The sequence below is a fragment of the Mycetomoellerius zeteki genome, unplaced genomic scaffold (genome assembly GCF_001594055.1).
Source record: "Mycetomoellerius zeteki isolate Tzet28-1 unplaced genomic scaffold, Tzet1.0 scaffold168, whole genome shotgun sequence".
Taxonomy (NCBI): Eukaryota; Metazoa; Arthropoda; class Insecta; order Hymenoptera; family Formicidae; genus Mycetomoellerius; species Mycetomoellerius zeteki.
This window is the reverse complement of record NW_017256633.1, coordinates 299,978-320,770: the sequence shown is the minus strand read 5'-3', so window position 1 is coordinate 320,770 and position 20,793 is coordinate 299,978. Positions and strand designations below refer to the sequence as shown.

The 20,793-nt window shown below is 32.0% G+C and overlaps 3 protein-coding genes across 4 annotated transcripts; 2 read left to right on the top strand and 1 right to left on the bottom strand.

The window, feature by feature from the left end:
- The first annotated feature begins 524 nt into the window (after positions 1 to 524).
- On the top strand, positions 525 to 4,531 carry LOC108721375 (pyridoxine-5'-phosphate oxidase). The gene is made up of 6 exons (XM_018445901.1): positions 525 to 686; positions 2,554 to 2,710; positions 2,971 to 3,070; positions 3,171 to 3,224; positions 3,365 to 3,564; positions 4,062 to 4,531. The coding sequence occupies exons 1-6, from the start codon at positions 545 to 547 to the stop codon at positions 4,225 to 4,227; spliced, it is 819 nt and encodes a 272-aa protein (XP_018301403.1). The 5' UTR covers positions 525 to 544; the 3' UTR covers positions 4,228 to 4,531.
- On the bottom strand, positions 4,406 to 6,171 carry LOC108721373 (histidine protein methyltransferase 1 homolog). Of its 2 annotated transcripts, none has more exons than XM_018445899.1 (6): positions 5,716 to 6,171; positions 5,326 to 5,562; positions 5,034 to 5,194; positions 4,736 to 4,968; positions 4,538 to 4,653; positions 4,406 to 4,467 (listed from the first exon to the last, which is right to left on the bottom strand). In XM_018445899.1, exons 1-6 carry the CDS (start codon positions 5,759 to 5,761, stop codon positions 4,409 to 4,411), a joined length of 852 nt encoding a protein of 283 aa, XP_018301401.1. In that variant the 5' UTR covers positions 5,762 to 6,171; the 3' UTR covers positions 4,406 to 4,408. The 2 variants fall into 2 exon arrangements, with proteins under 2 accessions (XP_018301401.1, XP_018301402.1); XM_018445900.1 differs by having other exon boundaries at positions 5,326 to 5,559.
- Positions 6,172 to 13,832: 7,661 nt separating this feature from the next.
- On the top strand, positions 13,833 to 17,488 carry LOC108721359 (peptidoglycan-recognition protein SB1). The gene is made up of 3 exons (XM_018445879.1): positions 13,833 to 14,338; positions 16,181 to 16,522; positions 17,149 to 17,488. The coding sequence occupies exons 1-3, from the start codon at positions 14,212 to 14,214 to the stop codon at positions 17,415 to 17,417; spliced, it is 738 nt and encodes a 245-aa protein (XP_018301381.1). The 5' UTR covers positions 13,833 to 14,211; the 3' UTR covers positions 17,418 to 17,488.
- The last annotated feature ends 3,305 nt before the right edge of the window (positions 17,489 to 20,793 follow it).

The following is a 20,793-nucleotide window of genomic DNA, read 5'->3' as shown; positions in this document are numbered from 1 at the left end:
ATATATTGGTTATTTACTAAAATAACTAAAAATATTTTTAAAATTGAAACGTTCCTAAGATCACTGCAATAACAATATACTAATAATTGGAAACACTGCTAACGTGCTATTCAGTATCTGCGTTTTGCGCCATCTAATGAGAGAGTGGAAAAAATAATTTCAATGACGGATTACTACATGGGAGAAGTTCTATTTCGAGGTTCCGAACCTCTCACTTGCCCCTGATCGCAATAATTACATTTGTAGATATCTACTTTAAAACAATTTTACGGAACATTAAAAATAGTATATATATACACTAGTATATATATACTGACATTCTTCAGATATTTCCTTTGATTTAGAATTTTTAGCAGCTTGAATAATAGATTTAAAAATGTCTGGCTCATTTATTCCGAGCAACTTCATTCGTCGTTGGACAATCCTATCACGCGGTAATGGAACTGTGATGTTATCAGAAAAACAGATTACTACATCAAGATAACATTGACGAGACCGCTTCTTTTTCCATTTGTATTGATTTGACGGCCGGTGCGTTCTATGCATGCGCGTTTTGCCACCAGTCGCACTTCGTTCGTGCCATAGATCGGTCATCTGTTCTGTCGCTAAGCAGTCGGATCGGTTGGATACACGATCGTGCAACATCATGTCGCTCCGGAGTGAGAATTACACCGTTGATATTGGAGGTAAGTTAATAAATAACCGCCATCCAGAGCTGTCAATTTTGTATAATATTATGTAATAAGCTAATGTTTGCTTTGTGTATCGTGACAAATATTTTATATATATAAAATTATCGGAAGGATAAATAATTCCAAACATTATTACATTATTATTACATACATAATAATGCAAAAAATTTTTTGGCATTTTTACAACATATGATGTCTTTCATGTCTTGGGTTAATTTTCATTTTTATAAGTATATAAAAATTATTAAACGATTTTTACGTATATTTCGATATCTTTAGAAAATATTTATAGAGTTGTATATTTATAAAAAATTGTATATAAATGTTGTAACTAATTATAGTCGAAATAAAAATGCACTTTTTCATATAAAAATGTAAAACTCTGAAATAAAAATGTTTAGAGAAAAAATATGTTTCAATATCTTAAAATTGACATTTCAAATTACAAAAGAAAAAATAGTTCAAGTATCGGCTGTCCAAAAAGTTTCGTTATTAAGTAAAATGTCATTTTTTACAGTGCATAAGTAGGTTTAAATTAAACATTTACATTTTAAACAATGCATTTTATCACTGATATTGCATTACAAACAGTTACAATTAATTAAAAAAAACATTTTTTATTTAAATATTTTTGAGAATTATATTTATTATATCTTTTGAATATTATTTATAATTCAATCGTTTCATTTTCAATTTTTTAAATGGTTTCTGAAATTTTTGCAATGTAAACTGGAATTGATTGAAAATCAAAAATTAAAATTTTTTAACCATAAAAAAGTCTACGGTCTACACACGATGAGTCTACACAAACTTCTGATTCTGTTTACGAAAAAAGTTTTTGGCTGCCCTTGAAAGAATTTATGTAGGTACCGCTTTCTGGACTCTAATGACCCTTTCCATCTATATAGATAAACTTTAATCTTGATTCAACTACTCTTTCTAGTTCTAAGGATTAAAAAAAGATAAAAAACAAGTTGAATCAAGAAACCGAGCATTAGAAAAAAAAATTTTATTTCTAGAGCCAAAACGCGTCATCGATAAAAAAAATTTAATGTGAGTAAAATTTTAAGGACTGTAAAATGTTGATAAGCATCACTCAGCAGACGCGTATCAACACTTTACAGTCCTCGAAATCTTAACTAAATGGATTTTTTTTTACGTCGATTTGGCTCCGGAGCTAAAATTAGACGGGCCTAATGGTTCAGACACTTTAGACCATTAAGGCTCGATTCCATTAATGTAAGATGAACTTTAATTTCGGTTTTAATTTACTGTTTATCTTCTTTTAATTCTTAGAATTCTTCTTTTAATTCTTAAAATAAGATAAAGAATAAATTTGAACGGAAATTAAAGTTAATCATATATTGGCGGAATTGTGCCTAAAGAAAGCCCTACGTGACTAATAAAAAATTTCAATTATCTTGAAGTTTAGAAAGCGGTGCATACGTGACTTCGACAGCAGCACAAACCTTCGAAGACGAACTACATTGTGAAATAATGTTGTATATACATTTTGCTAATGTGTATTGTAGATAAGGAACAAATAAATTTATTTTACTTGTTGATTTCCCCTAATAAATATTTATGTATCAATATCTATGAAGTTTAATCTTGATTAGCCGTTTTTTTTTCTTACCGTCGAAATCTATTTTTGTGAAATCTCATTTTCTCGTAATATTGTATATTACGGGACGCTTTTTACAATTAATAACTAATCATAAATCAATGATTAATATAAAATCATTAATGAAAAATAATAATCAAGAGGTTATTAAAAAATACTCCAAAATTCAAAAATATTTTTTGTTTGGAAAATTTATTAACCTACTTATTTTTAACTTTCATATAATTTTTTTTACAGATATGCGAATAAAATACAAAGATAAACATGAGATCTTTACGGAGGATGATTTAATTAGCAAGGAGCCTATTGGACAATTCAAAGCATGGTTTGAGGAGGCATGCAATACTCCGGAAATTTTGGAGCCTAACGCGATGCTTCTCGCGACAGCAACAAGGCAATATTTTTTCTTTTTTTAATTTAAAAATTATCTCGTAATAAAATTGAATATAAATAGACACACGTTATGTATGTTATTGAGAAAGAGAAAACGTTTACATGAATATAATTAGCAGTATTTTGCAATCTGTTAATTAACAAAAACATTAAATCGCGTAAAAGAAAAATAAGAAAAAGTTAAATAAGCTAATGGACTATGAAAATATTATGCAACTAATTATCAACACATTGTCACATCTTATGATGCAATTGTTTCAGAGATGGTGTACCATCCGTGCGCGTGTTGTTGCTAAAAGGCTTCGGCACAGAAGGTTTCAAGTTTTACACAAATTACGACAGCAGGAAGGGCCGCGAATTAGTGAGTTCAGATATTTAATTCAGACATTTTTTAATATTTAATTGATATTTTTTAATATCAAGAAGACAAACAAATTCTGTATTATTCGATTTATTTACAGGCTGAAAACCCGCATGCTGCATTAACTTTCTACTGGGAATCTCTTAGACGAAGTGTATGATATTCATTGTTTTTTACACCATATTTTATCTCATAAATAGCCAAGTTTTCGTGAATTAAAATTATTTTTTACAATAGCATTTAATTAATTCTTCCATCATAATCATTTTATTGATTTACTACTAATTATTTTAGGTACGTATCGAAGGTATCGCCAAGAAAACCTCAGCGGAAGATTCAGATCATTATTTTCAAAGTCGACCGTATAAGAACCAGATCGGATCTTTGGCTAGCAAGCAGAGTAGTGTGATCGCTGGTCGACAAACCCTTATTAATAAAGAAAAGGAACTGCTCGCGAAATTTCCAGAGAATCAAGTTAAAAGACCTGTTTGTTGGTAGGTACCACCATCATAATTAAAAAATAATTAGTGCATTATTACTCAATAAATACCAACTAACATAACGTCAATGTCACGTTCAACAATATAACTATTATGTACACGTGTTATATTTATACTGTTTAATATAAAATTATAACATTAATGTCTCTTACGCCACTGCTAGTTGGTGTTTACTACAATGGGTAGTAAATCATTTTAAAAAATTGGAGAACGCATGAGCGTAAACATTAATTAGTTTTTCCAATTAACTATTCCGAATATGATTAAATGTTTCTTATACGAAAAACATAAAACCAAAGAAGAATACCTAAGTAGTCACGTGCGATGGCATGCCATATATCGCTTTCACAGTACTAATACATTTATTATTGCTGACAGACTCGTGGATTAATAGTGTCGTGCATCTATCATGTATAAAAATCATGTTTTCAAATTTAGATCGTTTATACATAAAGATCAGATCATTTACTATGTCAGATATCTTATTTCAGGGGCGGTTATCTCATCGTGCCACACTTCGTAGAATTTTGGCAAGGTCAGAGCGATCGTCTTCACGACAGAATCCTTTTCAGACGCCCAAAAACGAATGAAGAAATAGATAATATTCTCGTGCATAAAGGACAGGATGGATGGGTATACGAGAGACTCTCGCCATAAAAAAAGGTCGCAACATTTATTGATAATAAATGAATAGAAGAGCTAACGACTTTCATGTACAAAAAAGGAAAAAAAAGAAATTCGAGCAAATCTCGCTGCAGAAATATCTATCGCTATTGCTGATAATTGCAACATTCCAAGGCGATATCTCACAGTATTATGAAGACAATAATATTACACACTAGACGTGATGTTCTTGATGCGGTTTCCTTGTGAGTTTCAGAATTTCTCTGTTTACTCCTGAAATATGTACAGTTTATATGGTTGAACCAACGAAGAGAAAATATATTTACAATTAATCATTAATCACCATCTTGACTTCTCCACACCAACTCGACGCCGAAGCATCCGTCTTTCAAAATGAGATTCTCAAATTGTCTCATTCCACCACCCACGCCAAAATAATAGGTTTTTCCAGCGACAAATCTGATAAAAATTACCCGTTGCGAAACTTAAATTTTAATGATAAAAATGAGATATCATCATATCAGTAATTCAATGTACTCACACAACACCATCGGCTTTTAGCTTTCTCTTAAAAATTTCATATAATTTTTTGTGATTGTCAGGATTGTAAATCGTTTCACTCGTAAAGATATAATCGTACTTTTTACTTTCGTCTAGTAATGTCGCGAGAGAAGCCCAATCCCCGGCATAAAATTCGCATCTCGTCAGTATAATCGTACGATCAAAATTCAATACCACGTTTGGTATGGTCACGGATTTTAGCACTTCGGCATTCTACAAAAAATTATTTCGTTAATCACAGCCCACTTTTCAGCGTGACAATTATAAATCATACGAACGTAATCTTGGAAATGGACGACGGAATTTTTACGAAGAGACAGAAGGCCAATCACTCCAGCGCCACATCCTAAATCCATAACAAGTTTGTCTTTCAATTCAATTTCTTTTTCCAATATGTATTGGCCCAAATCGAATGTGCATTCCCAGATTTTTAAACCACCTTAATTGCACAATTATAATTTTTAAAGCGCATATTAACGAAACTTCAAGGAGATTCGAATAAAATTTAAATTATTAGCAATTAATCTAAGGAAAAAAATTCAAAAATAAATTTTCATTTGCAAAAATCACCTTCGTATTTTGCTGGAATGAGATCGGAATGTTTCGACTCGGCCTCAATAATATTCTGACAATTTTGATCAGTTAAATTCTGCGTTACTTTATCGGAACGGATTAATTTTAAATTACAACCAGAAAACACTTCGGTCTCTGTATAATAAGTCTCATATTTTGCTTCGATTTCTTCGGGAATCATTTCAAGTTTGGAAGCAGAAATCCATTCTAATTTATCCTTCTGTTCGCTATCTGCTAAAATTATTTAGATAAATAACTTCTTTCTGTATGCATGCTTCGTGAATTGAAAGATGTGAATTGAATATTCGCGGGAAAACAATTTTATAACGCTCTAACCTCAAATTACGACAGACATGTGTCTTATTACAACAATATGATTAGCCATACCTTCATCAATATCGGTTGCACTTTCTGCAAATCGAAATTTGAACATTGTTCGCTAAGTTTGATTTAAAAAATTAAAAAGTCATATGTCTCTGGGGTAAAATTAAAGTGCCCCCCAAATAAGATATATATCATTACAGAAGAGTGGACATATCCATTTAGATAGAACTCGTTTATTAAGTCAATGTACCACAAATTGTACATATACGTTGAACTACATGTAACTACTGATATTTCCGGCGGGTAACACATCCACGATTTTCAATTTTTGTGATTAATTGTTTAGTTCTATTCCGTTCTATGTTCACAGAATAATATTGTGTAACAATTATTGGAAGACAAAATCGAGAATTGTGGATATATTATACTCACTACAAATATTAGTGTTTACAGAAAGAAACCTGAGAGAGGACGTGAGGGCCTTTTTCCTGTAACCGCAAACTACCGTCGCAAACTACTGCCCTCTGAAGAAGTGGATGTAAACTACACAGCAATATCCATTTTTTTGCGGTGCTCTTGATGGAAATAAATCGCTGAAATTGCTCAAATAAGTAAAATCTATCAAATTAATATTCAGATTTTTCTCTGCCTGTATTCACAGTCACATCTTATATTTAAGATCGTCTTAAGTACAATCTTAAGATGTCATGAACCAATCAGAAAGCCGTATTAGCATCTTGGGACATTACTTAAGATGGCCTTAAAAAAAGAACAGACTATAAATACCGGCCTTAATGCACATTGGATACGATGAGAGATCAACGACGAGCGATATTCAATAAAAACTCTTCTTTGTATCGGCACGAGCAAAAAAGCAGAGCTATCATACGATTCAAAGCCGATGTGTATAAATAGGTGCGTTCGGGGAGATGCTATTAGCGCTATTTGTGTTGCACTCTATCCTTGTTTTACATCTAATAAGTAACGAAGATAGAATGACAGAAGTAGCGCTAATAGCGACTCCCCGAACGCACCAAATGTAAGAAATTTATTTGTCAATACCTTTAAAATATCTAATTTTAATTACATTGTTAAAATTTAAAAGTAACACATATGTAGGTATTCAAATATAAGACGGAAATTTCTGAAATATGGCGGACCAATCAATACGCTACTTTATTATCTTAGAATTTGCAATACGAATAAAGTTGGAACTCTTCTAATTTTAAACAAACTACATTTAATTTAAAATTGTAAAGAAAATTTAAATGAATCAACCTGAAAAGGCCCTTCACTAACCGCTTTTTAACGGCGGTCCTCTTTTTCTCAGCAAACATCAAGTTACATGTAACAATTAATATAACTGTAGTATAACAAACATAATACAATTTTGATTTTTTATATTATGTGAAATAAACTAAAATCCAATTAGTGTATTTTGTCGCGGAATTAATTAAATAATTTCTTATATCTTGTTTTAGCGGCCCGAGTCGCTTAATGTGATATTGTAATTATATTGTGACACATATTTGACATTTATTTTATAATTTCAAATATTTCGTATCAATTGCAATGTGCTGACAAAAGGCAAAAAGTAAAAAGAGGTTTTTACTAGATTGGAGTTTTTTTTACATAATTGCTCACGTGAAATATTTTTGACATGCCAACATATCTCAATTTTTTATTGCCCACTTTGGTGATTTAGAATTAAATAAAAATTAATAATATATCATATCCTTTAAATAAAGATAAATGCAGAATTTATTTTAAATTATGAAACAATTTCAGCTAAATAGAATAATATATATAAATAGCACATACATTTGAAGATTATATGTAATTTAAATATAATTTACCTGTTACATTTCCCGTATTAAGAATGCGGAATAAGACGAAAATGAGAGAATTATACGATTCAAAGTAATAAAAAGCCATTGTAGTTGTTGTAAAGCATTTGTAGTAAAGCCAAAGTAAATAGACTTTATTACACGGATTTTGTGTAACAAATAGTTATTACAAATTAATAATCGCTTATTGTAACACAATTGAAATATCTAAAATATTCATGAGCTGAGTGCGCGTAACGAATGTAAGAAGTAAAACAAAAACCATGCAATAAAGCCTATTTATCAGAGAATATTAAAAAAAACAATAAAAACATTAATTTATCACTCACCAACCCGATGTGCAACAGCGGAGTTATATCAACAAAATCTCTACGACGATTCTGTAACAAAAAGAATATAAAATCCAAATTAAAACAGAGCAAAAAGATCAATAAAGATTAAAAAATATTTACTAAATGTAAAGTTCTCTTGAAAATAATCATATAATTTTCAAAATATATCATTCTTATAAGGGTCGAATTTTTTAATTTACCATTCCGTTATATTTATAAAATCAATTATACATTTTCTTAAAAATACATATTTAAAATTTCAAAATAATTTTTAAATAATCCTTTTTTTATATTCATTTTTAATCTTATTTAATTATTTTTAATATTATCATTTTTAAATCATTAAAATAAAACGACTCAAAAATAAACAGAAGAAAGATACTAATGTTACATAAGTAAAAAATGATATTTACCGCAAGGTTGCTCCGCCGGTGCCTGATGCCTCTGCCAGACCTCCTCCTCCTCTCAGAATCGGGTTGACATCCTCTCGCACAGGACACTCGCGTAAAACACTCGCGAATAATACACTATAATCGCGCGCGGACTAATTATTTATGAAAGTCTTTCGCGCGACACTACGGTATTTCACGTTTACAAAACCAATGATTTGTAATTTCCATTTCGATCGGTGGAATCAACACTGCATGTCGACGAGTACACGCGAAACACACGATGAATATCGAACAAGAGTTAAGCCCGACACGAAAGAAGACGAAATCGATCGTATCGAGTCCATCGCCTCTGATTTACGCAAAATCACGTTTAAAATTGGCTCAGGCATACGCCCTAGCACTAGTTCTAGTGTGACACAAGTGGTGCTGTACCACGAGCGATTCAAAGAGGCTGGTAGACGTGACAAGCACCTCTAATAAGAGAAAAGTTGGTACCCATTGCCGAGTCTAACAATTTAGACAATTCAGGAAATAGGATCCAACCCCTCGTCACGAGCTAGGTCTTTAAAAAAAGATCCTACTAAGTGCTAGGCTCTGACCAAGTCAGATTAAACGCGATTTAACTGGTAGATAAACACAGAGAAATGATCGCCCTGACCAGAGTTATACAACTCCTTTTTGGGCGACCATCAGCGAAATTCTGTAACGCGATATGCAATCGTTATAAACTCATAACGACTGTATAACGAGTAACAGAATAGACGCAGAGACGAATCCGAGTCAATCAATCGCTTCTTACCGCTAAGGGCCGAACCGTTTGCCGACAGACAGAGCGTGTCCTCAATTAGCCGACAGCAACAGTAGTTGCTAAACCGCGCGAACACTCACGTGACATTACACGGCCGGCCTCACCTCGTAAGAGGCGTGAGAGCGTTGCACCAGTGACCGGTCACCTGCATTAAGCAGCAACGTCTCAAAGAGAGTTTCGCTTTCCTGTCGAAACATCGAAGATATGATTCCACTGTCGAATTAGAATTTGATCGAATAGGTTTTGTTAAAAGTCCATTAGTCCGATATAACTTTAACGGCACTCCCGAAACAAACGCGCGACGCGACGAACCGGCTGCGGTTCGTTCACTTTTATTTAAATCGGCGACGAGGGTACGTTAGCTTCCCCGTCGTTAGATTTACTCGAAGAGAACGATTTTACTCAACATCTAAAATTTTATCTAGATATATCATTCAGATAGATCCGAAAATTTTTATATTCTTGAGAAAAATCGTTCTTTTCGTGTATATCCTCTGGGTACTGAGCCCTCCCACCACGTCAAGGTGTACCCGTGAGAGGGAAGATATCATCTGAAAAAATGTAATATACAGCTATTATACATACTACTGTGCAATTATCGATTAACTTTTAGAAATGAATATCAAAAACATGTCAATTTGCCACCATTGCGAAATAAATTCAGAGCAGATAAAAGGGCTGAATCTCTTATTGCGATGTCTGTAAGATATGGAATGAGCTAGAGAATAGAAAAGGGAAATCTCTTTTTTATTATCGACAAATAGTTCTAAAGTTACGCTCAATTTTTTATACGAATCATATCACGAATGATGCACGAAAAATTAATTAAATTATTAATTACGCAAACTGTATTAATTGTGAAAGTAGGAATCGCATAAATTGCGTTATTTGCATGAGGCTATTTATTATAACGTTGTTTTTTTTTATTACTCGTGTGACATCGTTCGAAGAATAATCGAGAGTTTTACTCAAGCGAGAGAAAAATTTTACGTTAAACAAAAATAATTGTCGTCCGCAATTATCGCGAAATAGTAATAAATTCTGTTTTTCCATCGCGTTTTCATTCCAAATGAATGAACCGTACAAAATATCTGTTCCGTGATACACGTACGGTTGTAATGTCGATCCTTTTATAAATAATTCAAATTTAACGTGCAAGTTAGTATACGTATAATCGTATACTGAGTATTTATAAAGTACTACGTTTCGTATTATATTTGGCATTCTTCGCGATAAGGTTTCAAAAAGAAATGTGAAGAAGAGCGACACGCGACACGACTACCCATCTGTACGAGCATCGGTAAGGGAATGACTGCGCGGTAACTGCGCGTAAACGTGACGCGCCGCATCACCCCGAGTCACCCCATGTCGCCCGCTCGCACCATGCAAACCCCAAGGTCACGCGCCGATCATTTAACTATCGAAATATTAATATATTACAAAATGAGTAAAATAATCTATTCGTTACATTTTTAATATTCTCCGATTAAGGGGATGCTGGAGCCGCCTGTATTACCGATAAAACTAGCGTTTTTAATGTTTTTGTTCCTGTCGAATTTCTTCGTAATGGTTTCACAGAATAAAAATTCCTTTTTCACGATTAAAATATATATGCTAATGTATTTGTCGCTGGTATATTTTGTGTTCAAAGCTGGAAAAAATAAAAAATTACAGATTAAAAATTACAGCTATTAGCGCTATTCTGTCATTCTATCTTCGTTGTTTAGACGTGAAACAAGGATAGAATGACACAAATAGCGCTAATAGCGGCTCTCCGAACGCACCTATTACATATCGGTTTTGAATCGTATGACAGCTCTGCTTTTATGCTCGTGACGATACAAAGCAGAATTTTTATTGGATATCGCTCGTCGCTGATTTCTCATCGTATCCAGTGTGCAATAGGCATTAAGGCCGGTATTCATAGTCTGTTCTTATTTTAAAACCATCTTAAGGAATGTCCCAAGATGCTAATACTTTCTGATTGATTCATGGCATCTTAAGACTGTATTTAAGACGATCTTAAATATAAGATCTGACTGTGAATATAGGCAGAGGGAAGTCTGAGTCTTAATTTGATAGATTTTAGTTATTTCAGCGATTTATTTCCATCAGGAGCACCACAAAAAAATTGATATTGTTGTGTAGTTTACATCCACTTTTTCAGAGGGCAGTAATGCGCGGCGGCATTTTATGGTTACAGGAGAAAGGCCCTTACATCCTCTCACAGGTTTCTTTCTGATGCTTATATTATAGTTCAACGTGTACGTATAGGTGTCGTAAACGCGCCAGTAAACATTTTCCATGTAAAATGCAGATACATCCTCTCTGTCTTCTTTCTGCACCAACCAACGTTTCAGTATATCTACGATGGTAAGTCAGAAAACTGCGAGATCTGCACTTTTCAAACTTCAAAACTTGCTTGGAGAATCACGACATCTGGAATATAGTCGTGAAATTTTTACATTCGTGTATTCCAAGAACAATATTATATAATACTTAGGAGTTTAAAAAATTAAATATCTTATAATACACAAGTATTCGAGCAAGTTGAATTGATGCCAAATAGATCCACTGAAGAATTAAATTTTAAATCACAATTTGAATTATTTTTATGTAACTACAATAACTGCTATTGAAAACTTAATTGTTTGTCTTTCATTTGAAAAATTTATTTTGTTGTAAAATGTGTTTGCAAAATAATACATTTAAGGCCAATATATTTAGTCAATTTATTTCTACAAGAAAAAGAAAGAGTTGCGTTCTCCCATTTTCTTACAATAATGTAGTATACGTGATAAAATTCTGTAGTAAAGCTTATCGTTGCTCCATAATCAGACAATTTTTCGAACAAAGTCATTAATTATATCGGTATTATTTTTCCATTGTCAATTTAATCGTCGATATCGTTTCTGGTAACATTGATTCCCAACAATAATTTTGTCATTCATTAAAGGAATTAAAAAAGGATTAAAAAAGGATTAAAAAATTTAGGATAATTAAGGAATTAAAAAATTTACAAAAGAATTTTATTGTTCGATTGTTTTAAATTATTATAAGGCGGTCACTCGTTCTCATTCATTTTTATACTGGAAAAAAAATATCTTCGTTCACTATATATATAATTTTTACTACTTTGACAATGTTAACATTATGTTCACGACTATACGTCAATTTTCACAATTTTATCATGATTATTTAAGCAATTTCTATTTCGTTTTTTTTTATTTTTTTTTTCTATAGTAATCAGGTGCTGCATTAGCTGTCACCTATTTTTTATATAATTATCCGCGTATTGTTTAATGCAGTAGTGGAACTCGAGATAAATTCTGTAGCATATCGCGTTTTTAACAAGTTTATTGATATTTTATATTCTTATCGATCTAGGAAGCACAATTCGTTCTTTCAATAGAACCTCGATACGCAGCATATCGTGAGTCGTAAGAATTACGCCAATGACAAACGATCGCAGGAAATAATTAGTCGACAGCTACAACGAGTAAACAAAGGTCATTCGACGCCTTTCGTGAATAAAGTGTTATCTCTAGATCATACGCTCACAAACAAGATGTGCCTCTTCGTTATACGTTGACGTTATTATTCCAAACAGAAACAAAATAAAAATGTATACCGAACGATGTGTACTTTTTCTACTGTAATTCGATGAAGTGATTGTCATTATCGAATGCAAAACACTGTCTTCGTCTATTTCAATTATTTTCACATTATTGCAATTATGATTTCATTTTCCTAAAATTACGGGCAATATAATACTAGAAAAAAAATATATCTCACTACTTACATTTGAATCATAAATCAGATTACATCAAATTCAATAGAACCAATTTGAAGATAGCGTAGTTCGTATTTATACCAATTGCATCGATCGTTCGATGCATTCTTATCAGAAGACAAATATATTATTAGGTGGCAGATTATGGATCAGATATCCAAATGCCATGAAAATGTCAAGTCATTAACGTTATTCATATGTAGAAATGCGTAGATATTTTAATAAATTATATGCTGATGTTGTTTATTAAAATTTCTGGATTGTTGATCAAGGCAACGAGAATAAAAAATAATTGAAAGGCCGAATTCACTAAATAAATCAATTTCATGTGTTCTGTATAATTGCGCTATATCAATTGATTACGTAACTTCTAGATACCGTTACTTATCGGAAATTCACTATCCATTTGATAAGACCGTGCGAATCGTGTTCATATAACGTAATCGCTGTGCTTAGAAAAAAAAACGTAAGAAATTGTATAAATAAGAAAATAAATATAATAAATAGAATCAATATTGTACCAAGACTTCATAACTCTCTTTCTTTTCTCTGTCATATACCTACAAGTAATCCTAAACCTGACATCAGCACATTCATGTTCATTTTTATTAATGTAGGTTAATTTTAAGCAGTTTTTCTTATTTTTTATTTTTTCTTATTTTTTTTTCCAGTTTTAAACATTAGAAAAAGACACAGTAAATTAAACAGAAATCAAAGTTAATTTGCATTGGTAGAAATAAACATTAATTCATAAATAACCGCGTTATAAATATTAAGCTTAAGTTAAAAAAAAGATGATCTTTTTTTCTAACAGGCATCATTTGCTTATTCTTTACAAATTTTTGATTACTTATTTTATGAATTTTTTCAGCACTTTTCTGTTTCCAATCTCTTAGAATATATTAACGCATGAATGTTAATAACATATTTATTATTTTGACATAAAAGCTTTCCAGTGTCATCCCTCTTTTTTATGTAATTATTTTCACGGTATTTTTCGTCGCTCCATTATTCACTCACTTTGCCAATTATTATGTTCGATTTCTTATCGCGTAGACAATGCAATGCTGTTTTCTTCTGCGTTTCGATAGCAATCAGAATGATACAGATATTGTGTAAATTTTCGGAATACAGGGTAGTGGAATACTCGAACAAGTGTCACTTCTCGTCGAAGTCGTTGTCATTGTCAATGTTGTAGTCACTGTGACAAACGCGTTGAAGAGGGGACAGGGTTAAGGGATTACCAAACGGGTTGGTTCTCGACGTGCGACTCTTCATCCGAGGGGACTTCCCGGCTGCCATTTGGATTTTCGTTTAAAAGCGGACGCGGCATCATGATGACTATCCAGTTTCACTTTTGACACGCGCTGTAAAGGTGTCAATTACCATGATGAGGTTGTCCTCTTATTTCATTCACTTATCGGTGTTACATGCCTTCGTACTCCTCTTTGGTTTCCTCGAGCATGCAGTGCTCGCCATTCCCATTGACAACACGAATTTCATCAATGCAACCGGTAAGCCACTCGAGATTTTATATCGAAATCGAAAGTATATCATATTTTCAGAATTAGTTCTTCTACGTAGTTTCTTCTACGGCAAAGAAAATCACGCGACATTAATAATATTGTGGATCACGCAGTAGATATTTATAAGAAGATTTGTAATACATATAACAAATTTAAAGAGCAATCTTTTTGTATTATTTATAATATGTAAGTAGAGAAGATTGTAATAGCGAGGAACATAATATATATACTTTGGGACAAATTAATTATTCTTTTAATAATAATGAGATTTTTAATATATCGATCGCTCAGTTATATTATTTTTCGCATGAAGTAATATAACTGAGAGAGTTGCTAACATTAAAAAAATTATTATTATTAAAAAAATAATTAGTGTGTCACGTGTTTTGTAAATAATAGACGAAATTGTGATATCCAGGGACACATGTAACAAGGTACATGTGCCCTTGGGTGTCATAATCTTCCCTATTATTTACAACAAAGTAGGTTTTTTAATTATTATTTGTGTTTTTATTGTTCTTTTATATAAAGTCTTTAATGGTTCTTTTTCGATCATTCTTGTATGCGCAAAGTAGAACCTCTCAAAAAAAAAAAAAAAAAGAAAAAACAATACGGAAACGAATTTTATGATAATTTTTTCAGTCTATTCGATAACTAGCTAGCTATATTTATATTTCCTGCGTATATCTTTATTTATGTAAATATGTAATAAAAAATATTGTAAACATCCGCAACAAATTAATTTTTATTCGACTTTTAACTTTTATTCCGTTGTCGATGAGTTGAAAGAGATCTGCGAACTTCCGAATTGAGTTTCACTGGCGTGTATTTAATTGTTGTGAGTCATTTCTGTATGCAACCTAAAGTATTTAATCGTCATAATATGAAGTCCACGGTTAGATATGATAAGTATAAGTATAATAAATACATGGCTCACAACTACGCAACTTTTGCTAAAAGCAGCTACATTTACAACGGAGTTGTTAGTAACTAGTGCCTAAGTAATATCTAGTTTCATAACAGTGTTACGACGCTCAATACAAAATTAAAATGCAGTTGTTTATATCTAAACAATATGACAACATTCTACGATACCAGTTTGTGCAATGTCACGAAAATTATTCTACAAGGATAATCAACCATATTATAATATTTCGAAATTGTTACAGTATATGCTCGTATAAGAGAAAACATAATTTTCTTTTTTTTTTTAAGTTATAATTTTATATTTTTCGCCTTGTTAAACCGTATAGTATGATGCCGGTATAAAGTTCATTTGCGCGATTGAACGTATATTCAGAAAAAATAAAATTGTTCGAGATAAAACGTGCGATGCAGTAAACAAACAATTTGCATTCCTCTTAACAAAAACGCTTTGATGACTAGTCAGTATTTTTCCAAAGTTTTCCGCTACATCTGCAGGACGCGTCTGAGCCGAAATTATTGTATTTTACAACTTGGAAATCTGATTAGGCAATCTATCATCGTATCTCAAGGACGAAATAATTTCTGCACGATAGAAGTATATTTGCAATTGCGCAACTAATTGCTGAAAATGTGCTTGCTCGTGCTAAGTCGTTAGCTAACTCCAATTTATATCTACCAAGTTCTATGTTACCTATTCTACGCGACAATGCAGGAAACCCATAATTCTTTATATCATTATTATTATTATTATTATCAAGAATCTATAATGTATTTAAATAGCAATTGAGCACACCAATAGTTTACACATGTTAATCTTTCCGTCCGTATTTTAAGATCGTTTAAGCTACGAAGAGTTAATTTAATTCGGAAATAATTTATTAATAATTTATCTGTAATAAATAGATTCTCAGCGTTCAGAGAGCCTAAGAATTATCGGCCGAAAGGAATGGAAAGCCAGAAAGCGTCTCAATTTCGAGATCATGCCAATAAAACCAGCACCATACGTGGTGGTCCATCATGGCGGTATACCTAGGTACTGTCGGGATCAGGAGACGTGTTCTAATATCGTTAGAAAATATCAAGATTTGCATCTGGATGAGCGAGGCTGGTGGGACATTGGATATAATTTCGTCATTGGCGAAGACGGTAACGTTTACGTGGGTCGCGGTTGGGATTATACTGGCGCGCATGCAATTGGATACAATACCCAGAGTATTGGCATATGCATCATAGGAGACTTCACCGGTAATTAAGAATAAATAGGATTGATATATTATCGGATATATATAATACACAGAAAGATCAATTTTGCTGAAGTATTTAAAAAATTCAGCTTGACACAATTTCGAAAATAATTTTGTTAAACTACTAAAATAATTCTGTAGGACAATAAACATAATGAGAGTAATCTGCAAAAAAATTTTGACACTCTAGCAACCAACCGAGGCATCCTACATAATTATTTTGATAATCCAATAAAATTATTTTTAGATCTGTATTTAGCTAAATTTTACTTGAGCAAAACTATTTTTTCCGTGTAAATTAAATAACATTCCATTGAGAAAAAATTAATAATTTTTGAAAAATCGTTGAGAATAATTGTCAAATTTTTCTTATTGGAAAATGATTCTTTCTTTTACACCAGTCTCTTGCGTACTACAATTACGAAATAATAAATTGCATATATAAATGAAGGATAAATTATCCTTAGAATCCAACTTAAAAATCCAAGAGTGTCATTTCAAGTTGACTTTACTAAAACAATTAATCTTTTGTGTAAAACAACATATTGAGACATCTTCCTTGAGATATCGTATCGTCTTCTGCGTCAAAGAAATCATTGTGACGCACGTAAATGTATGATTTCGCAGACTTTCTTCCGAACGAGGCCGCCCTGAAGACGTTGAATAAGCTGATAGCTCATGGGGTTTCACTCGGCAAGATAAGAAAGAATTACAACGTGATTGGTCATCGACAAGTGCGAGACACGGAATGCCCAGGCGAAACTTTTTACAAGTTCGTAGTTAACCTTCCCCGTTGGACTGCAAACCCAAAACCTCACATACGTCCAACCTGCACCACAACAAAGTCGATAGATAATACTGTAGAAGAAAACAGCAAAGCGAACGTTATTCTATGATGGCATTTCTAAGTCCTTGTCAAATATGTCGACCATAATTATAACGAATCCTAATTAACAAAGGATTGTAAGTACGATAAAAAAAATTATTATAATTTAATAATTATTATAATTTTATAAATTATATTATAATTTCATTTTTACAAAAAAAGAACGATTTTACTGAACTATCTAAAAATTTAGATATAAATACAGATTTGAAAATAATTTTATTGAACTATCAAAATAATTATGTGGAAAACTTAAGCATGATGAGAAATGCTGCAAAAAGTTTTGAGCATTCTAGTAACCTGCAGTGAGCGTCGTATATAAAAATTATTTTGATGATTCAAATAAAATTATTTTCTGTATCTAGCAAAACCGTTTTTTCCGTGTATTAAAAAGAATACTTAGGCCCGGTATTCATAGTCTGTTCTTATTTTAAGACCGTCTTAAGTAACATATTAAAATGTTAATACGACTCTGTCTGTGATTGACTTATGACATCTTAAAACTGTATTTAAGACAGTCTTAAATATAAGAATCGACTATAAATCTCGGCTTTACAGTCGTATTTTACGTCGAAATATACTGCCGTATATTTCTGTTTCTTTTTTTTCTCGTTTATAAAAAGAGCTTGATAGATTCGCGTGATTATCACTAGCTTCTAGAAATCCGCTTACGCTATTTAGTATATAAGCAAAGCTTATAATTTTATATTATGTATATATAATAGTATGTTCGATATGCTGTAAACATTGGATATAACCGTTGCTACCTCTACTATTACCGTTACGAAATATTTTCGTTGCCGTGAACAGTCGTTTAAAAAAAAAAATGACTTTCTCTGTCTCGCGAAGGTGATTCCTCCGATATACAAAGTGACCTCGTATACTAGTTTCTCCGCACTAACATATATACGTCATAGCAATTAAACTACGTAACAATAAAATTATCATTAGTTAAAACTCAAAGTTTACGTACACGTAATGTACACGTTCCAGATCGTTAAAAAATCAAACAAGACATTCTAAAGTATATAACATAAATATTTTGTATCTCTCACGCAAGTTCGACAAGATCAATGTCACTCTCACCTTGGTTCGCGTGCGAGCCGTTCTTTTACATGGCTATGCTCGTTGCAACAATATATGCTCTAAGGTCATGGTCTTCGGGTTTAATTAACGACAATGGTAATCGAAATAGCACGATGCCGTACAATTGTCTTTGGCATAATTTCGTATGGATTACTCTGATAAAATCATCTTAGGTACTCTGTTCTATAATGTATATGTAAATACATTCAAACATGTATAATGTAAATTATGACCGCAAATTTCACGGACATTGAAATGATTGAATTAATATTGATACCTACTACAAACGAGAGGATCGTACATATATCTTTTAGAAAAATGATTTTACGACTGACGCATTGACAAAACCACTCTTTGGAATTTGCGTTACACATATTATATCTGATGAACTGACCTGCATACTGCGTTCTTCACTCTCATCAGCGCCAATGATGGATGATTTAAATACTTCCGGGTAGTAAATCTGGAAAAAAAACGTTAATTTACTGTTAGTCAATCACGAAGATTATCTCCTGAGAACGCTCATAAAAACACTGTTTTGTCAGACACGTAAAATAACGTCGATAAGATAATCGTGCATAATGTAATATTATCGCAACTTCATCATCATATACTATTTTTCGAGCAAAGTTCAGAAAGATCAGAAGAGATAAGAGTCCAAGTTAGATTTTCGTAGTGCGTTTCGCTGTTTGTGCTAATCAAAAGCTTTGACCAAAGCGCGAGCAAATCGAAACGTTATTAGAACGCGTTTATCAATAATTTCGCGTTATCTTATTAGTAGGTCAATTTGTGTGATTAATGACGGTTATCTGTTCCTTAAAAAACCTTGTTCTCTCTTTTAAGTAACATATGAATGATGTACAATACTATCTTTTATATTTATCATTTTCATTATACGCATTTAAAATGTATCTATTGTCTCGTTGTTGTATTGTTTCGCATTTCTTATTAGCCAATAATACATAGTTCTATATATAACAGTATTTGTGTACAATAAAATATATATAAATTTGGTCACAAAAGATGTAAATATATGTATGTATAAGTCAACATTCCAATTAAATGATTTAAGCACTATTATCGATGCTAAAATTTCCGTTAGTCTTTTCCCTCTTTTTCAAGTCAATGGATTCGCGGGGAAATCCCGATCGGAGACTACTTCAAATGTGCATGTATATGGACACACGTATACATATCTGTTATAGGCCATGTGGTTAGAGATCATGCCCCGTACAATATCTTTATTTAAAAGTGCTTTATATACATATATTGGGTGCGTTCGAGGAGACGCTATCTTCTGTTTATTTCTCTTACGCTTATTTCTGAAAAAAACTCTATAAAGTTCTACAAAAAATCATTACTATGCTTTTCATGATAATATATTATTTTAGATAATCATTTAAATTTATAAAAGTTTAAATTTTTGAGGATCTTTTTTTAAACATGGCTTGACCTTTTCATTTTTATGATTTTTCAGGGTTTATTTATATGCATTATTTTTAGAATTTAAACTGTTACGGTGCTAAAATAATTTATTTCTTATTGTTAGCAAAATGTATAAATGATATCAACAATGATATAAATATAAAGTATCGCCGCCTTTTTTTTTAAATCTATTCCCTGCTTTTCTTCAGTGATTTAATTGAATTTGGATGTACAGGAAACTATAAACTATAATGGTTCTTGAAATGACGTTTGACCCATATACATATAGTGATATAAGTGCTGCAAACACTAACGCTACCAATATACTACCTCGGAATAGGTTGTCATATCAAAATTTTCAAAACTAGAACTTACAGACCAAAAACCCTGGACATTTCGCTTTGAAACCCCGGACGCATGTGAAAATGCGTGTATATGTAGGCTAGTAAAATTAATTAGAACAGTAAACGAATAATTATTTCACATATTTCTAATTGTTCATTAATAGTACTAATTTAATGTAAGAAATTGACCAATTATATAGTCGATTATTTTTCTCATATTCAACTATGATCGATCAGTTTTTCAGATTAAAGATTAAAGATTACTACAGCTATTGTAAGTCAGGACTAATACAGAATAACGCGGGAGAGGAATTAAAGTACAAAATTTAGAAGATTTTCTAAAACCCCGGACGTTCACAATTATCCCGGATGCCTTTAAAAGATCCGCTCGAACGCGCTAAAAAAAGAGGATAGTATCTGAGGAAAAGAGGATGGATGGTAACCCTATCTCGGAAGAAATAGCGTTGATAGCGCACAGTTATGACGTAAAATGCTACCATTAGTAATTTTATGATTGTTAGCGCTATCTAT